At 48.8% G+C, this 18,417-nt stretch overlaps 1 protein-coding gene across 3 annotated transcripts in view; it reads right to left on the reverse strand.

The window, feature by feature from the left end:
* The window catches only part of LOC147735033 (ciliary neurotrophic factor-like), a 550,327-nt gene that overhangs the window by 185,025 nt on the left and 346,885 nt on the right, over positions 1–18,417 (reverse strand). The window contains exons 1-2 of one of the 3 annotated variants that reach the window (XR_015307550.1): positions 9,013–9,178; positions 8,453–8,659 (exon numbers count right to left, since the gene is read on the reverse strand). Coding sequence is in view for 2 of the 3 variants with exons in the window: in XM_086953131.1 (XP_086809257.1) it covers positions 8,453–8,611 (159 nt within the window). In the remaining variant the exon portion in view is untranslated. Of the gene's footprint in view, positions 1–8,452; positions 8,660–9,012; positions 9,194–18,417 lie in introns of those variants that run through there. The other 2 variants (XM_086953131.1, XM_086953133.1) reach the window with 2 other exon arrangements.

Here is an 18,417-nt window from a genome sequence, read left to right on the forward strand (position 1 = left end):
GCAAGCCGGGCGGAAGACGGCTGAAATGCCAGAAACCGGTCCCCGGAAGCTTGTTTCCTTCCCAGTGAAAGAATTGGCTTGGTAGTTTGGTTTGCCCTGTTCCCATGATACACTGGGCCAGGGACAGACTAATTTGCATATAGCCAGGTTCTGAGCTGGGATGGTGCAGTGAGCTAAAAAACGGTGTTGGATTAAGCCCTGATCTCTTGACTGGGTGAGAGTATTCTGCTTAATTCAGAAACTCTGTCCATCACCACCCCCTGTTGTTTAATTATTTTGTCCACCATAAGCGTGGAAGGGTATACTCAGACGTGAGTCCCTTGCTCATTGCACCATCAGGATTCAAGCAAGCCAGGCCGAAGACGGCTGAAATGCCAGAAACCGGTCCCCGGTAGCTTGTTTCCTTCCCAGTGAAAGAATTGGCTTGGTAGTTTGGTTTGCCCAGTTCCCATGATACACTGGGCCAGGGACAAACTAATTTGCATATAGCCAGGTTCTGAGCTGGGATGGTGCAGTGAGCTAAAAAACGGTGTTGCATTAAGCCCTGATCTCTTGACTGGATGAGAGTATTCTGCTTAATTCAGAAACTCTGTCCATCACCACCCCCTGTTGTTTAATTATGTTAAAGGACAAGTAGGCACAATGAAGTAAGTCAGTTCTATAGGAACCCACAATTTGGATGAGTGGGTAAGCTGGGATTGACCCAAGTTTTTAGATTTCACATTGTACAATTCTGCCATCAGATGAGTTTCTCAATCAATCAATCTCTGCCTTGTTAGCGCTTTACCCAGTCTCAGCCCAGCTGCAGGGAGAACGCGGTGGAGGGGTGGTACTGGGCCTACCCCCGTGGGCGAACCGAACAGTGAGAGACTGCCAAGGAAGCCCGGACAAGGAGTAATGGAGTAGGCCCAGTCAGACCCAGAGTGGGGCCGAGCACAAAGCACAGACCTGACCGCGATCAAAGATCTTAAGAGTGTTATTCTGAGCCTAGAGACCCAGTGGCGAGGGAACGCTTTCAGAGTTGAGACACCGCCTCTGCTTGTGCCAGAGGGAGGTAAGATAGTTACTGGGGGACAGTGCCAGAGTTTAGGACCTAGCTATACAGCACAGGCTTTACGAGGTAGGAAATATGGCCAGTAAATTGCTTGCGTGGCTGGACAAGTAAGCAACATCGTCTAGGTGGGTTTCCGGAGATAGTGGATAAAACTGGTCATAGACATGTTACTGGGAATGAGATAGCAGAGGTGTTTGCTACATACTATGAAACAATACACATCCTCCGTCAGGCACACAGAGCGGGCCTGGAGAGACTTCCTACAAGCCATAACCCTGCGGTGCCTGGCGTCAGAGGACAGGGAACCGTTGGAGGGTGATCGAACGTCAGAGGAGATTAGCTCAGCCAGCTGAGAACTCAGTCAGGGAAGGCTGCAGGGCCCAATAGTTTGCCATTGGACCTGTTCAAATGTATGCTCAACAAAACAGCGCCACAACTTCTTACAATGTTTCAGGAAGCTAGACATATAGGGTTCCTGTCACAGGACCAGGAAATGGAAGTGATAGTAGTTATACCCAAGGAGGGCAAATCCCAGACGAGTTGCGTATCATACAGGCCGATATCCCTCCTCAATTATGAGGTGATGGTTTTGGTGAAGGTTCTCTCCATGCGTCTCGTGAGGTGATCTCCTCTCTCATACACCCATACCAATCTCGATTTAAGCTACACAGGTGAACCACGCTAAACCTGCATAGATTATTTTTGATCCTACATGAAACTGAGGCCGACTGCTCAGAGCCAGCAGCCCTTCGTGCCCTGGACGCAAGAATGGCCTTCGATAGTGTGGAATGGAATTACTTATGGGCCGTTTTGCACCGCTTGAGGTTTCGACCAAATTTAATTGGCTGGGTAAGAAGGCTATATGAACAACCATTGGCCAGTGTGAGAGTTAATTCAGCTGTGTCTCTGGTGTTTCCCTTACAGAAAGGGATGAGACAGGGATGCCCCCTGTCTCCGATTTTATTTGCCCTGGCAGCGTGGGTACTTCACACCCCTTTGATATGGGGTATCCCAGTGGGTGTTGATTGGGATGAGTGCATATCAGTATTTTCGGACGATATTCCTTTGTATGTCAGGCGACCACGCCAGTCCATAGACAGAATATTGCAAATATTCTGTATCTTAGGGACTATTTGGGATACCCCATTTACTGGGATAAATCTCTGCTGTTTCCATTGATGGGCGGGGGGAGGCAGGCTGACATCTAGGTGCGAGGTTCCACTGACCTGAGGGGATTCAAGTACCCGGGGATATATTTATATATAATGAGAGATCCCCAAGAGTTTTATGAGCGGAACCTGGTACCTCAACTAGATAGATTCACGAGGGACGCCCAACACTGGCAGTCACTGCCATTGACACTAATGGGCCGCACCCCCGTATTTAAAATGATGACACTCCCACGCCTGCTCTATGCTTTGCAAAATACACCCCACCAAATTCCGGCACCATTTTTTCACTCAATGGAGGCCACTCTGTGGACCATGCTGTGGAGCGGGGAGCGCCACGCATAGCTCTGCACAAGCTGCAGAGGGGTATTTAAAGGGTGGACTGGCAATTCCAGACTTCAAGATATACTACTGGGCCTCCCAAGTGGTCTTGGTGAACAACTGGATTTTTGGGGACCGGGCAGAGCCAGCATACAGAGAAGACAAGTCCATCATGGGGTCTAGGGGCTACCTCCCCTTACTATAAAATAAGAAGGTGGAGCAGGGTCTCCCGTCACACAAGCAGACTGTTGTAAAGTCCTGGCGGGCGACAATGAAGTATCTGGGCTAGGAGGGCAAGCTGACAGTGATGACCCCCTTATGGGCCAGTGATCAGCTCAGCGGGTGGGCAGGTTGTGCGGTTTTAGTAAATGGAAACTTTTCGGTTTGGAAAAATTGGGTGATGTTTGGAGAGGACAGGCGTATATGGGATTTGCCGCCTTCCAACAGGAGTACGACATGGGTAACAGAGAGTGGCTACAGTATCTGCAGTTGGATCATGCACTTCGGAGATATTTTGCACGGGGAAGAACTAGCTGAAGAGTCCCCCCTGGAGGACCGACTATTGACGTACACCTGGGAGGGAAAAGCAATATCATTCATCTACAGGAAGGTGGTGAATAACGTCCCGGAGCCAATGGGACCATTGAGAACAGCATGGAAGGATGACATGGGCATTCAATTATCAAGGAGAGAGAGAGGACTGGGTACCCAGTCTGAATCCCCAGGTTTATTATATGTAATCAAGAGAGGACTTGCCTATTTGTACGTGATCCAGGACTCAGGACTGTATGGAGAAGGAAAAGGAACTGTTTGGTTTCCTTATGAAGCCCTCACCCACCAACCTAGTGGGGGTCATGCTTCAACATCGGGCCCACCCAGTGACACCGAATGTATCCCGGGTGTGCTTCAAAGCCTGCAATTACAGCGCAGCAGGTATTTTACTGAGTGTGAAGTGAAAAGTGAAGGTTTAAAAGCTATCCAGGGGTCCCAGGGCCCACGAGGGGTTATCTTTAATATCTGGGCCTCTAGTAGCAATAACAGCAAGGCAATGGATATAGGTGGAGTGATAATTAGGACCTCCTGCATGTGGTGGGTCGTCTACATGTTTCAGCCAGGCCTTTTATTAATACTGGCTTTCCTCAGGACCTTAAACTATGTGAAAGTGAGATCTACACTTACAGAGAATGTGTGATCTAAAATGTGTTGCACGTGCTAAGGTGCCATAAATGTGGGAGGGCGCTTCACTCTCCGGGCATTAGCGTGCGATTTGCAGCAAATGCCCCTATAGAGATTTCCGGCAGAGGTTCAGACCGACTTTGTTGGTCAGGACCTTTGTGAAACCTGTTGTACTGCAGCGGATCTCCTGGAGAGCGAAACCCCCTCCCACACGTATGGCACCTTAGCGCGTGCAACACATTTTAGATCACACACTCACTTTAAGTGTAGATCTCACTTTCACATAGTTTAAGGACCTGGGAAAGCCAGTATTGATGAAAGGCCTGGCTGAAACATGTAGACCACCCACCGGATGCAGGAGTTCCTAATTATCACTCCACCTACATCCATTGCCTTGCTTTTATTGCTACCAGAGGCCCAGATATTAAAGATAACCCCTCGTGGGCAATGGGCCCCTGGATAGCTTTTAAACCTTCACTTTTCACTTCACACTCAGTAAAATACCTTATCTGCTGTAATTACAAGTGTTGAAGCACACCCGCGACACATTCGGTGTCACTGGATGGGCCCGACGATGAAGCATGCCACCAACTAGGTTGGTGGGTGAGGGCTTCATAAGGAAACCACACAGTTCCTTTTCCTTCCCCATACAGTCCTGAGTGTTGTATCACATATAAATAGGCTAGTCCTCTCTTGATTACATAGGATGACATGGGCCCCATCAATGGTGAAGATTGGGTGGAGGCCCTACAGGGTCCAAGATTCCGATAAATCCAACTTAAAATCTGTCATCGAATATACTACTTACGAAGGTTATTACATCGTCTGGGCCACACGGAGACTGCCCTGTGTCACAGGGGGTGTGGACAAGAGGGAACTTTCCACCACTTGCTATGGGAATGTCATGCGACATTGCAATATTGGGCGTGAAATCGGGAGGGTCATGGCAAAGGGGTTGGTGGTGGACGTCCCAGTGGAACCGAAGTGGTTCCTGTTGTTGATCCCAGGGGATGAGGCCTGGCCTAAGTACATAAAGATATGGCTGGTGTCGGGAGCGGTAGTAGCTATGGGTAACATAGCAAGTAACTGAGGGGACCCGGCCTTGCCGAAGGTCTTCGACTGGAAAATTGACTTGGACTGATGTTGGGAAGTAGAACGCACAATATATTTGAACAGAGGATGTACAAAGAAATGGGAAAAGATCTGAGGACACTGGCGAGCTTATCGAGGGTTGTAGGGCGTGGAGGCAGAGTAAGCGAGGACTGTTGCCACAATATGTTGAATATTTTTTCAGATTACAGCAATGATAACTTTAACTCACTGACTAGAATAGGATGTGTGACAATTGTATCCCTGATGTACTTTTTATTGAGCGGACTGCAATAAAAAGAAGTTAAAAAGAAAGCCTGAAACGAAGGGCCCGATTCACAGAATGAATTTAAGACTCAATCCTAAACTTACTACTATTTTGGTATTCACAGAATGCACTTACTGCTTTCGGTATTGTCACAGAAGTTAGGATTTTGTCTTAAATTTGTCGTAAGACAAACTTAAGACAGACTTAAGAGAGTCTTAAGACAGACTTAAAACAGACTTAAGACAAACTTAAGATAGACTTAAGGCAGACTTAAGACAAAATCCTAACTTAAGTCTGTCTTAAATTTGTCTTAAGACAAAATCCTAACTTCTGTGAATACCAAAAGTAGTAAGTTCATTCTGTGAATACCAAAAGTAGTAAGTGCATTCTGTGAATGCCAAAAGTAGTAAGTGCATTCTGTGAATACCAAAATAGTAGTAAGTTTAGAATTGAGTCTTAAGTTCATTCTGTGAATCGGGCCCAAAGTTCTTTGTCAATTTCTTATACAAATTGTGCTGGAAAAAGTCATCATTCTACACCAAGTTTTTTGGGACGTGAACACCACTGAACACCCTTGGGAAAAGTCCAGCTTGCTGGCTATGCTCACACACCAAATTGAATGAATTGATCTTACGCCTTCACTACTATCAGACTACACCAGCCGCCAATGGGTGAGGGTACATTTATGCACGCTATTCGAGAGTGCACCCCTATCTACAGATATTTGGGCTCCATTGTCAATGAATAGCAAGCTATTCTAGAAGTGACAGTCCCAACAATATTGCAGTTTATCCTCATTCAATCCCTTGTGTCGTGGATCTCCCTAGGGCCACCTTTTATTCTGGAACTTAGGATTCATGATTGCTAAAAGAGACATCGCCCGGCTCGTGGAGGGTCAAAGGTCCATCTATGCAGCAATGGCATACAAGCATGGATATGTGCATAGAGGCGGAGAGGAAGGTTTATACTAGCAGGGGATCCCCAAACAATTTGACACAATATGGGGAAAATGAAAGGAACACTATGGACCTGGGTAGAAGGAGGAAGCAGGGACATTTTAAAGCTCGCTGCCATGCTATGACCAAAAGAGGTCCCGCCATTACACTTAGACGGGAACCTACAGTGGAAATGCTTAACCCCTTCACTGCGGGGGCTATTCCGCCACTGTGCAAAAGGGGCGGGCGGAAATGCGGCGGGCGCATGCTGGTGACGGAACCGCTCAATCACCAGCGTCGGTTGCGCTGTGCTTATGACGGAGCGGTTCCGTCATGGCCCCGACTGCTCAATAGAACGCTCAGCGCAGGCGCGGAATTTGCGCTGCGCAGGAGCGTCGGGCGGGACATGACGGAACCTCTGCGTCATCAGCACAGCGCCACCGCAGCTGATGACGGAGCGGTTCCGTCATCAGCGGTTCCGTCATCAGCATGCAACGGGTTAAAAGGTTGATTTAGGGGGGAGAGATGAATGGGCTGGACGATTGTATAGGAGACTGATGTGCAACAGATTATATGTATGGATTTATCCGTAATGTAATTTGGTCACATTATTTAAAGGGGATGTTGATTTTTTTGCAGTAAAATTAATGTGAAAACACAAAATAATGATTATTTTTTTTTTAAAACAAACATTTAGAGGACATGCTATTTTTTGCCCAGCCAGGTCAATGGGCAAGTCAGGACCTATAGTCTGCACTTATGGTTAGATTAGCATGACACTAGAGACAAAAAAAAGACATGGCACCAGATGAACTCCAAGCCAGGCACTCAGGGCAGGAGAACCCACCTGTATTCAAGGTAGGGAACATTCCTGTCCCAACACGCGCAATATATTTATAGAGTAGAACAGGATTCTATAGCACAGAACCCGAGCTCAGTTTTTGGAGTCACCACGTTCGCTACAAATAAGTGCTGAGTAGCAATTTGTTACGAGAATCTCACGTCAGTGGCAGAAGTATGGACATAAATAAACGTTAGGTACGTCTTACACTGCCAAACACACAAACCCAGTACAGTAACCAGCTAAGCAGACTATATCATATGAAATACTATAAAGAAACCTGCAGAGCTTTTAAAGCTACCAGCATACCGAAAACCACAAAACTGCACGTCTTTCTCTTGCCCGTCACCACCTATACCACAACGCTAACCACTACCTCTCATTACACGACAACTGCCTCTCAGTGATAAATACGTATGGCATGGAAACACTTCCCACATAGGATCGAAACAAAGACAATATCCTTTCAACCACACACCCTACATAGCGCTGCGGGCAACCTATGTAAGTAAGCGCTACAGCACCCCACACAAGTGTAGTAAGAGCTATGTAAATGCTATAATACAATACAATACCATATCTCCGAGGCATGGTCTGGGCTTTAACCCTTGGCCGCAGGGGTAATTCCCTCGCTGTGCTGGAGGGCGCGCGCACAGCGCCACAGTGCTCATGACGAGCTCAGCTCGTCATGAGCCACGGTGGCCGTGTGCTCATGACGAGCTGAGCTCATCAAGGCCACACCGGTTTCTTTGGAACGCTCAGCACAGCGTGGGAATTCGCCCAGCGTGTGAGCGTTGGAGCCGTTATGACGAGCTGAGCTCGTCAAGAGCACACAGCAAACATGGCTCATGACGCATGAGCATGGGAGGGGTTAAGTGGATGAAAAAACTGGGGTGTCTCCGAAAGGGGTGTGGCAGATGTCATTAAGGGCATGGCTTAAAAAAACCTAAGCTAAAAATCTGTGCTTGCATACTGTGCCTCCCCACTTTTTGCTGTTTCTGTCATTGCATCCATATATATAATACAAGTAAAATGACACAAGAACCCAGGACTATTGGCTTTGTCAATGGTTGTTAGTTGCATGTAATATTGAAAATGTTTCAGTTCTGGATTGATGAGACTGTATTGTAATTGCATTTATATAGCACTTACTTACTACCCCTGATGAGGCGTCAAAGCGCGTTTTCGGCGCGAAGCACGCTACTCCAGAACCCATAACGGATTAGTGTTGGATTAGTATAGTGAAATATGAACGTAATTTCAGTGCTGGATAGGTTAGTCAGTCATTTGGATTCAGAAGAATAGCAGAAGAATAGAAGAGGGAAAAAAGGTTTGAATGTATATAGCGTTTGTTACCTAGATGGGGTGTTAAAGCGCTTTCTCTGTAAATAGCGCGCTACTCAGGAAACCCATAAAGGATTAGAAAAATAACGAGTCTCTTTGCTGCAGAGTTCAGATTTTTTTTTCACCCTGAAGGTGAGGGCCAACATGGAGAGCCCAATAGTTACCAGTCTCAGCACCTACTTTTAAGAACTGCCGGTGCTGAGCACCGGCATGAACCGGCCCACTTAAAGCCGTGGGTATGATCTTTGTACTCACCCCAAGGGCTAAAGGCTCTCCCTGGTAGAACTTCTGCAGCGACCGAGGCAGATGCGCCGGAGGGGCGTGGCCTTCTTTATCTTTGACGGGCAGTGGTCGGGGGTCCGTATCAGGGGGCATCTTCACCGCACTGCTGAGGACTGTCGGTTCTGGGGCCATAGCGCTCCGAAACTGCCTTCAGGGACATGCACCGCTACACACGTGTATCTAATGAAAAAATGAAAAATATATAAGTAGCCTGCTTCTGCAAAAAAACGAAAAGAAATGTTGAAAGACAGATAAGAAGTAAGAGGACAAGAAAAAATAATAAACGTGGCCAAGGACAGAAGGGAGACATGACGCTCGAGAATAAAATATGTAAATATTAAAGTGAAAGTGCAAGGGTGGGACAAGAGACAAGAAAAGGCAAAGTGGGATGGATATAGAAATAGACAAGAAGGAGCGACAAAGGCAGCCGAGCAGAGAAGAGACAGCAGTGTTAAACGGCAGGAGAGAAGAGACGGAGTAAGAGGTTGCCCTGGGGTGAAGCAGCGAGCCGAGGTGCAGAGACGCTCACTTACAGATCCGAGTAAAGAGAGAACAGCGGCGCCAAGAAGCGCCGCGGCAGAAGCGCCCTCTGCTCGCCAGAGGAGTATATGAAATGCGCTGTGCAGAGGTGAAAGGTGAAAGGATGAGAAACGCAAAGAGCTGCCGAGCCCGCCCAAACCATTCTGATAAAAAAAAAAACAGCGTCGAAAGGGGAGGTCTGTTTAACTGTGCCTGGCTCTGTTTATAGATATATCAAGTAAAATGCCAAGTGGGCGTGTCCTACTGCACGGCTCCAGATACAGCGGAAATCCCAGCCCGCCCTGCGCCAACAATAAGAAGTTGTTCATATATAGTGCTTCACGCGGCACTTCTGCAGTTTCTAGGTGCTCTAAATAACGGGTGTTTATAATACCTTATTTAATTGCACTCAATTTCCCTATTTCAGAAAGATGGAAGATGGAGACTACGCTGAGGGCGTCTTCTCACTTCAGATCACTGCAGATGGCCACAGCTTGAGCTAACATGTGGGATGAACATGATCTGCAGCCAGTCACATCACAGTACATTAAACATGGTTCACTGGAGGAGATTTAAAAACAAGCATTGGCAAAGCTGATAGGTCCCGTCTTTGGAACCTTTTTGGCTTTGCCAATGGTTTTCGCCATGTGGTACAGCATGGCTAAAAAACAAAGAGCTTGACATGGCAAAACAGCATCATTTTGTTGGGCACACCAAGCATGTGAATACCTCCCAAATGATGCAAGAATTTTTTTCTTTTAGTTCACTGATCTGAGTTGGATCAGTAATCAAAATGAAAACATGCGTTGGTAATGTATCGGTTTTTCCTATGTAATGAAAAAAGAACAGTTTTCATCATCATCAAAGCTTTATTTCGATATGCAAGATATCATGAAAGCACATACAAAATATAAAATCCACAATTCATAAAAATTACATTTTACAAAGTAGGTTACAATAAAAACATTCGTATTACAATAAATAATTTAAAAGGCATATTAAACATTAGCAGCTTTGTGTACATTAAAAATTTTGCTAAAACTAAGATCATCTCACAGCCTTTTATCTGATCAGCCAAGCCCAGATCAAAAATTTGGCAACCCCACACACTAAGCTTGTACTAGTGTCAGCCTTGAGTATTATAAGTGCGGAGGAATGATCGCTGGTTCCAAACACACGGTTTTGAGCCATTTCTGTCTTGGTTTTACATAAGCTGGACATGCACAGAAAACGTGGGCGATACTTTCAGTGACACCTTTGCAAATTGGGCAGTCAGGTGAGGTTTGGTACGGGGGCTTCCACTTACAGGTATACTCATGGAGGGGAAGGTTACCCAACCTGAACTGAATAAATAGGGATCTGTCTCTTGGTTTCTTGATAAAATCCAAGTAAGGCTCCAAGAGAGGCTTAGGTTTAGGCTGTTTAAACGCTTCAGTCAACCTTCCTTTTCCTGGGTCCCTTAGGTCTTGCTCATCAACCCAATTCCAGTAAACTCGCTTGGTTTCGGCCTTGGATAGAGGAACTCCAAGCACCCAATCAGTTGGCAAGCCGGTTTTATGTAGAAGTTTCTTTAACCCCTCCCCTGCTGATGATGGAACCGCTCCGTCATCAGTTACGGTTGGGCTGTGCTGATGACGGAGTGGTTCCGTCATGGCCCGGCCGCCGCGCCTGCGCGGCGCTGATTTCGCGCCTGCGCGGCAGTTTTAATGAGCGGGCGGGTCATGACGGAACCGCTCCGTCACCAGCACAGCGCAACCGCGGCTGGTGACGGAGCGGTTCTGTCACCAGCATGCGGCCGCCGAGCGGCCGCCCCGCCCACTTAGCGCTGCGGCGGAATAGCCGCCGCAGCGAAAGGGTTAATTTGCAAATCCAATTAATTTTATGGGCGCCATTAAGATTCATGACCTCTTTCAAACCATCTAAGCACTTTGAGAGCTCTGGGGTCCGCCATAACCTAGCCCAGTATAAGAGGGGCCGTAGCCTGGCTAGGTCCTGAATGGAGTGACGGCCCAGATCACTCAATAGTGCTTTTATGGGGTGCACCTTGGAAGGGATAACAGCTCCCTAAGGAACTTGTTCTCAGAGGTAATCATGCTGTTGATGCAATCGAAACCCCACAACTCAGCATCATAAAGGGCGCTGCCGGAGGAGGAGCCAAGATGGCCGACAGGACAGACGTGTAGGCTCCCAGCTCCGCGAGCCTCTTATTCCCGCACTGGTATCCTGCCATTTATCCTGAGTTACTGCTGCGGCGACACGGTGGAATGAACGCGCTGATTACAACCGCGTTCCTCCGAGGCCTCTATCAGCCGTGTGGATGGAGATATCGTCGCGCAAGCCGTCCGCCATTGCACCCCCTGGACCCTGCTCCGATCGCCGCCGCGGGATACTGTTGCACCGGGAAGACGTCTAGTGGAGGCGTCGCTGCTCGCAGCGAAATTGCTGCCTACGAAGTGAGACGGTGAGGTCACTTTCGGAACCTGTGGCACTCCGGACCTTGATGCGGTGGGCGCTGGCGGGACAGGACCCCTTCCCCCCTCGTTTCTTTGTGTGGTGCGACTGAAGGGCTGACTCGGCTCCGGCTGGCGGAGCCGTCTGTGCCGGGAGCTGCCTTCGGACCAGCGGCGAAGGGGCGCTTACAGTTTGCCATCCTGTCCTGAGAGCCGCTCTCCTGCTGGCGCCCCCGCCTGATGCTTCCCGACATTTAGATCGCCCCTCTCTCCCCATTGTTACCAGATTGCCGAAGTAAAGATGGCGCCGGTCTCTAAGGACGGGGAGAAGAATGCTTCTTTGTCCCCTGGACGTGCTGTCCCGCCTGTTCTAACCCACTCTGATAGACCGGGGATGTCGACCCAAATATCGTCTTGTGTGGGACTGCAGCGGGCCCCAACTTGTGGGGATATCCTGGCAGCTATCGCGGACTTCAGGTCTACATGTCGGCAAAATGCTAGTGATTTGTGCCGTAAGATTGACGAGGCGATGCTTGCGCTGGGACACCGGTGGCGTTCTGGTTCCCAGCTGCCTACAACTATCCCTTTCCCGGATACTATGTTTCAGCAGGCGCCTGACATGAAGCTGACGATCTCTGGCTACAGTGTTGATGATTTGCCCGCCGACGTGGTTGTGGATACAATGTCTTTCTCCACTCCGCAATCCGAGGTTCAGCTTCCGCCATCACTGTTTCTGCATGGTCTGCTGACTCCCCGGCTGCTAGACTTCCTTGCTGTTTTTGCCTCTGGAGCCTCATCCTTTCCCCAGTCGGTTGTACTTCCTCCTGTAAGTGCTGGGATGCTAGTCTTTTTTGCCATTCAACTCATTGTTAACTGGGGACATTCACCTTCTCCTTTAATGCTTTCTCTTCGTCCGGGACGGCCATCTTGTCCCTTTGTTCTGCCTTCGGCATGTTTCCAGCAGTGGCCATTTCTGGGAGGATTTCAACGCTCAGGCCAGGGGTGATGGGTCTTTGTTCTGACTTTGTTTGCCTGGCTGACGGAGACCGGGATTTTAACACTACTTTGGAACTTCCGAATGCGCTCTGTTTTCCCCTACATAGGGTTGTAACTGGTGGGCACAGCTGCTGATTTCTGTTTAGGGGATGGGGGTTCGGTGTGCGTGCGGTCCTGGGGTACGTGCAGAAGGAGGGGTCCCCACTATGTTTTCTTTGCTTGGCAGGTTGTATTTTGGACTGAATCATCCTTAGATGTAATGGGCGGCTGCATTGTTGCTATAATTCCTCGTCTCGGGCTACAACTGGCATGGTCTCTTGTGGGTCGTGGTTGTTGGGATGGAGGTTAGGTGCGGGCTGGGAGTCCGGGTTAAAGTGTTTCTAGCCCTCCTCCGGGCTTCTGTTCTATGGGAGTTAGATTGGACTTTCTTCTCTTGCTCTCATATTTCAGTTACTACCGTGCTTCCTTTTTCTTTCCTCTTTCTTTCTTGTGCTAAATTTCGGGTTTATTGGGCGACAGACACACTGCTGGGGGGGCGGGGGGGTAGGTCGTAGCCTCTGCATGCGTGTAGGGTGGTGGGTTGGGGGATGGGTTTTCTTAGTTTCGGTTTCTATGGTGCCTTGTTTTTCCTCTTTATGATTTTTCTCTTTCTTCCTGTCTTGGGCCTGTGTTGGGATTGTGAGCGGGCGGATGGAGGTGCACACCAGTTAGTTTGTTGATCCTGATACCCCTGTCGGTCGTATTTGACCCCCATGCCGCCTGCGGGACTTTGACTTTTGAATTGTTAACTGTATGGTGGAAGTACCGCCACTGTTACGTTTACGCCTACATGGGCCCTGCTTCTTTATTTCTTTAACCTTAATTTGTATTTTATATTAAAACAGAAAAGTTGGACTTTAATTGTTGCAGAAAAAACCTTTAAAATTTAACCTTACAGCTCCTGTGACGCGATATCACGTTGATCTATAGTGTAACTCTTTAATGTCTGCCTATGTTCCTTATGTGCTATCGTGTCATCGTATTGCTTGCGACAGTGCTTCAACAGTTTTTCGTGGCCGGCCTGAGGGTTGTAGGCCCGTATATGTACTTTTACAAATGCACAATAAAGGTTTTCCAAAAATTAAAAAAATAAATAAATAAAGGGCGCTGCCCACAGCTTTTGCAGCGTAGATATCCAAGGCAGGAGCAATGGGCTTGGAGATGGACATACGATATTCTCGCCCCAATGCACCAACCACCCTTCTATGATTTAAAACCATTTTATCCATGTGTGGCTGCCACTTTAAGTTTTGTGAGATTCTAATTCCCAGGTAGTCAAATTCTTTTACACGCTCCAGTGGTTCTCCATCAAGGGAGATGGTGGATCTGGAAGACTTACTTGGGTTAAAATAAAGGAGCTTGGTTTTCAGGGTATTTATGACAAGGCCCCTAAGCTTACAAAACAAACTGAAGTGATTCAACAACTTTTGCAGACCCATGGGGGTTTTTGAGACCAACAACGTGTCGTCTGCAAAAAGCAGGGTGGGCACTTTATCACCCGCCAAAACCGGAGCATCTGCGTTTTCTTCAAGCAAAAAAAGAGACCACACCATTCACAAATAACGAAAAAAGTGTTGGTGCTAATACACAGCCCTGGTGTACCCCTCGATTCACAGGTATTCTATCGTTTTTTTGGCCTTGAGATCCCCATCTAATACGGGCATAAGTGCCGTCATGCATGCGGGCCAAGAGGTTTAGGATTGGTAACGGGATCCCCATCTCCTCCAGGATTAACCACAGGCAGTCTCGGGGAACCAGGTCAAAGGCGGTCTTCAGGTCAATAAATGCCAAATAAAGACCGCCCTTGACAATGGTAACCACCTTCCAATGAAGGAGTAACAACCTAAATGCTTGATCAACTGTGCCTGTGCATGCCCTGAAGCCTGCCTGAAAAGGAGAGATGATGTTATTCTCCTCTACCCACAAGAGGATCCTCTCCAGGAGAACCCTACCAACCAATTTCTGCCCAGCGTCTATAAGACTAATTGGGCGATAGTTGGCAGGGTCCTCCCTAGGACCCTTCTTGTAGATAGGAATTACCTGAGCCGCCTTCCATGAGTTAGGAACAGGTGAACCTGCTAGCAGTGCATTTATCAGAGTAGTAAAATAAATTGCCCAACCGTCAGGATTGGCTTTAAATAGGTCACCTGGCACACCGTCCTGTCCTGGGGCTTTGGCTGATACTATTTTAGCTATTGCTGTAAGGACCTCATTTTTATCAACTCTAGTTGGTACGAGCTGACGGGGACCAGTATCCAGAGCACCGCTCAAATGCTCTGGGGCTCCGGACAGCTCATTCCCACCATAGAGTTTAGCAAAATGTTCAAACCATTCTCTATCCGTAATATGGTTTGGAATTTAGTTCGAGTCGCAGCCTGACGATTTTCTAACTAAGGTCCAGAATAAGTTACCATTTTTAGTTTGGCTTGCATCTCTGAGATGTTCCCAATGGGATTCTTCCCAAGCCTTTTTGGCGGCTATTATAGCCTGTCTATAGTACATCCTGGCCAGCCTGACAGATGCTGGATTATAAGATTTAATGGCAATAATTTTATTTTTTTTCCTTCTTCTACAGTTACTATCAAACCAATTCTGGGCTGGTTTGATAGTTGCCAGATTCTTTTTAGCTGGGACCGTAAACAACTTGCCAATCTGATCCATAGTGGCAGTATAGATGGCTTCTACCTCTGCTGGCCCAGCCACCTCGCTGCATGCTGCGGATAGACTTAGTGTCTGCTCATCAAGGATACCATACAGTGCTCTCAGTCTAGGTTCGTTCAAGCAGAACCTAGGCCATTTAAGAAATCTATTACAGTTCGATGGTAAAATTTGCTTGGTTATTAGCCCCCCACTATTTGATGATATACACTCCCTTCTGTGCCATGGATCTAGGAATATGAGGGACAGGGGATTATGATCACTCTCCACCGATGGTATAATGACCATATCCACCACAGACTTCCAAGCCCTCCTGTCTACCATTATGTAGTCAATCCTACTCTCACACGATACTCTATTATAAGTGTTTGCTCCCTGAGCGTCGGAGGTAGTATGACCATTGGCAGCTCTTAGACCTGTTTCGATCATTAGAGCATTCAAATGAATGACTTCTTCACAGGCTTGAGGGTCAGAGACGGGACGCCCCATTGTGCGTCATCCTCATGCACTCCAAGTATATCATCTACTGCCAAAGGTTCAAACGAGCAGTTAAAGTCCCCAGCGACCAGGACTAAGGAGTCAGGGGCACACATCCTCAGCGAGTCAGCTAAAATATCAATGGTAGACGACTTGGCCCCCCCTTGAGTACCTCTTGCATATAATTAAAGAATTCCCAAGCCGGGGCACCATTCACACCCTCAATGTGGAGTCTCATAATATCCAGACAGGTGGAGGCGTGATGAGTAATCTTAAGGTTAAGGTCAACCCTTACCCATACCAGAACAGTTTTCATCAAACATCATCCTGGAGAAGGAAAGAGCTTCCTCACAGATAACACAGGAGTGGGGAGGATGTGGCGCAGCAGCCAGAGCTGATGACTTGAGAGCTAGAGATACCGAGTAACAGGCGGCGCCACAAAACAGCCTGCAGTTCTATGCAAATCACTTAATCTCCCAGATGATAAATTGTTATATAAAAGGGGGAGGAGCCACGTGCGTGACCAAGATGGCCTCCTCCATATGAATCCTGACATAAATCCTGAGACCTGAGCCCACCACCCGACGGCGGAACTGCAACGACGCTCCCTGCGGCATTTCTGGGACAAAACCAACATCAGGGCCCCAAGATATGCCGCTTGCTAACTAGCAGCCTACTCGCCTCCCAAGCCGGGGGCTGGAGTAAGGACCGAGTCCAGCCACAAGTTGAACAACATCGGGGCCGGAAACCGGAAGTCACCAGTCCGGTCCCGTAAGTCATATCGGCGCTACCGGCGTTTGGAGAGGCAGCCCGGACGCACGGGGACGCCAAATTGCGATGCAAACCTGCCCTGCTGGAGCACATAACAGTCCATGCCTGCAGGGCGTTGGCCCGAGTACAGTACGGGACGGGAGCTCAGCTCCGCGGGAAGAACTGGATGGAGGAGACCCTGAGTGAGGAGCCGTGTCTGCCGGAACAGACAAACAGCTGCGGTGGCCCCTGAGGGCCATGGGAGGAGGCACTAACTCTAAGGGCCCGAAAACTACTGCATTATCAGCCTGCCCGGGCGTAATGCTCTAAAGTGAAACAGTGGAGCACCAGGGGGCCTACGACTCTGGGTGAGAGTGGTGAACCAGCACAAGAAGTCGGCAGAGGCACCTGGCCATTGAGAAGAGCGCAGGGAAGGGAAGGGAGCCACCCCGGTGCGCCTGATTGCGATGAGGGAGGCTGAGAGCCCTTGTGTGCCTCGCTTGTGGAGACGGCCGTGGGGGAGTGCCCACACACTTATCACAGACAGAGGTAGGGCACCGTATCTGGACTATAGCACGTCGCTCCCCTGAGTTTGGAGGGGGAGGCGGCGGGAGCCACTACAAGGAGGTGTCACCTTTGTGCCGCTTGCGGATTGAGGGGCCCGGCAGTGACTACTTCTCATGCCCTTCGCATAGTGGTCTGCAATGCAGGTCGGAGAAGAATTAATTTCTTGTGAGTGCCAGACCTCATGAGGAAGTGGCGGCCTTCGTTTGAAGGGGGAACCAGTATGGGTGCTGGGGTCCCTGGTGAAAGGTGCTGTGCCCAGGCTTGTTAACTACAGTGCAGGGAGGTGTGTTGGCCGGCCATCGGTTCTGTGACAGGGCAGATAGTGACGCGGAGCGTCGTAGACGGCGCATCGGTGGAATCGGATTCCCGGACCTCAGGAAAATTGTCGTGATTGGCGGAGGTGAAGCGGGGAGAGGTGACTGCCCGGATGGCGACAAAGCCAGACGCAAATAAGGCCCTGTCCAGGTCCTCGAAAGGATCGAAGCATATCCAATCTAATAAGCTGGACCACTACACAATGTCTAAAGGACCCCTGGTGGAATCAAGGAAGACCCAGTCGTCGTGTGGAGACTCACAAGGCGCCCCCGCGGAACCAACGCTAACAGATGTCATGGTGGCTATAAATGGGGTCCAGTCATCCCTGGGGGAAAAAATTGAATCCCTGGACAATAAACTAGACACGGTCACGATAGAGGTTAACCTGATACAGGCAGATCTCACTAAGGCGAGTGAGAAAGTAAAATCACTTGACATTAAGACCGCTAGTTTGATCGACGATATGGCGTTGCTGCAGCAGGAGATACGTGACCTCAAGACTTCCCGAGATGTTACGGACCGGAAGCTCGATGAATATGAGGGGAGAGCCAGGCGTCATAACATACGCATTCTTGGGGTGCCCGAGAAATTTGAGGGCCCGGTGCCGGATTTGTTTGTTGAAGACATTGTCCTTAATCATCTCAAGCCTAAGGGTCATAGCAACTTTTTCACCCCCCTCGCCTGATGACTGCCAGGGTGCTGAATTTCCGAGACAGAGATGCGATCCTGCAGGTGGCGCGAGCAGGGGCCTCCCTGAGATACGAAAATGCAACGCTTTCTTTCTTCCCAGACTTCACCCAAGTGGTACAAAAACAAAGGCAAAGTTTTCTTCTGGTGAAGAAGAAACTCAGGAAGAAGGGCCTTAGATATGCCATGATGTTTCCGGCTCGGCTGCAGGTGGAAATTGAGGGAAGGCCTGGTTCTTTGATAATCCGGAAGTGGCATCGGACTGGGTCGGCAGTAGGCCCTCGGGTCAGGCCGGAGGAGCGAGATCGTGGCGGAGAAGAGGAACGACTGGAACAATAATGTTGGAGGCTTTGGGAACCATTACACTGTTTGAGAGAGTCGGGTGGCAAAGCGGTTCTGCAGCTCATTATTAGCTAGACCTATCGGACAGTAAGACTGCTGTGAACTGACCCGGGGCTCAGGGCAATACCCAGGGGGAGG

Source organism: Lissotriton vulgaris, chromosome 1_2 (assembly GCF_964263255.1).
Source record: "Lissotriton vulgaris chromosome 1_2, aLisVul1.2, whole genome shotgun sequence".
Classification (NCBI taxonomy): Eukaryota; Metazoa; Chordata; class Amphibia; order Caudata; family Salamandridae; genus Lissotriton; species Lissotriton vulgaris.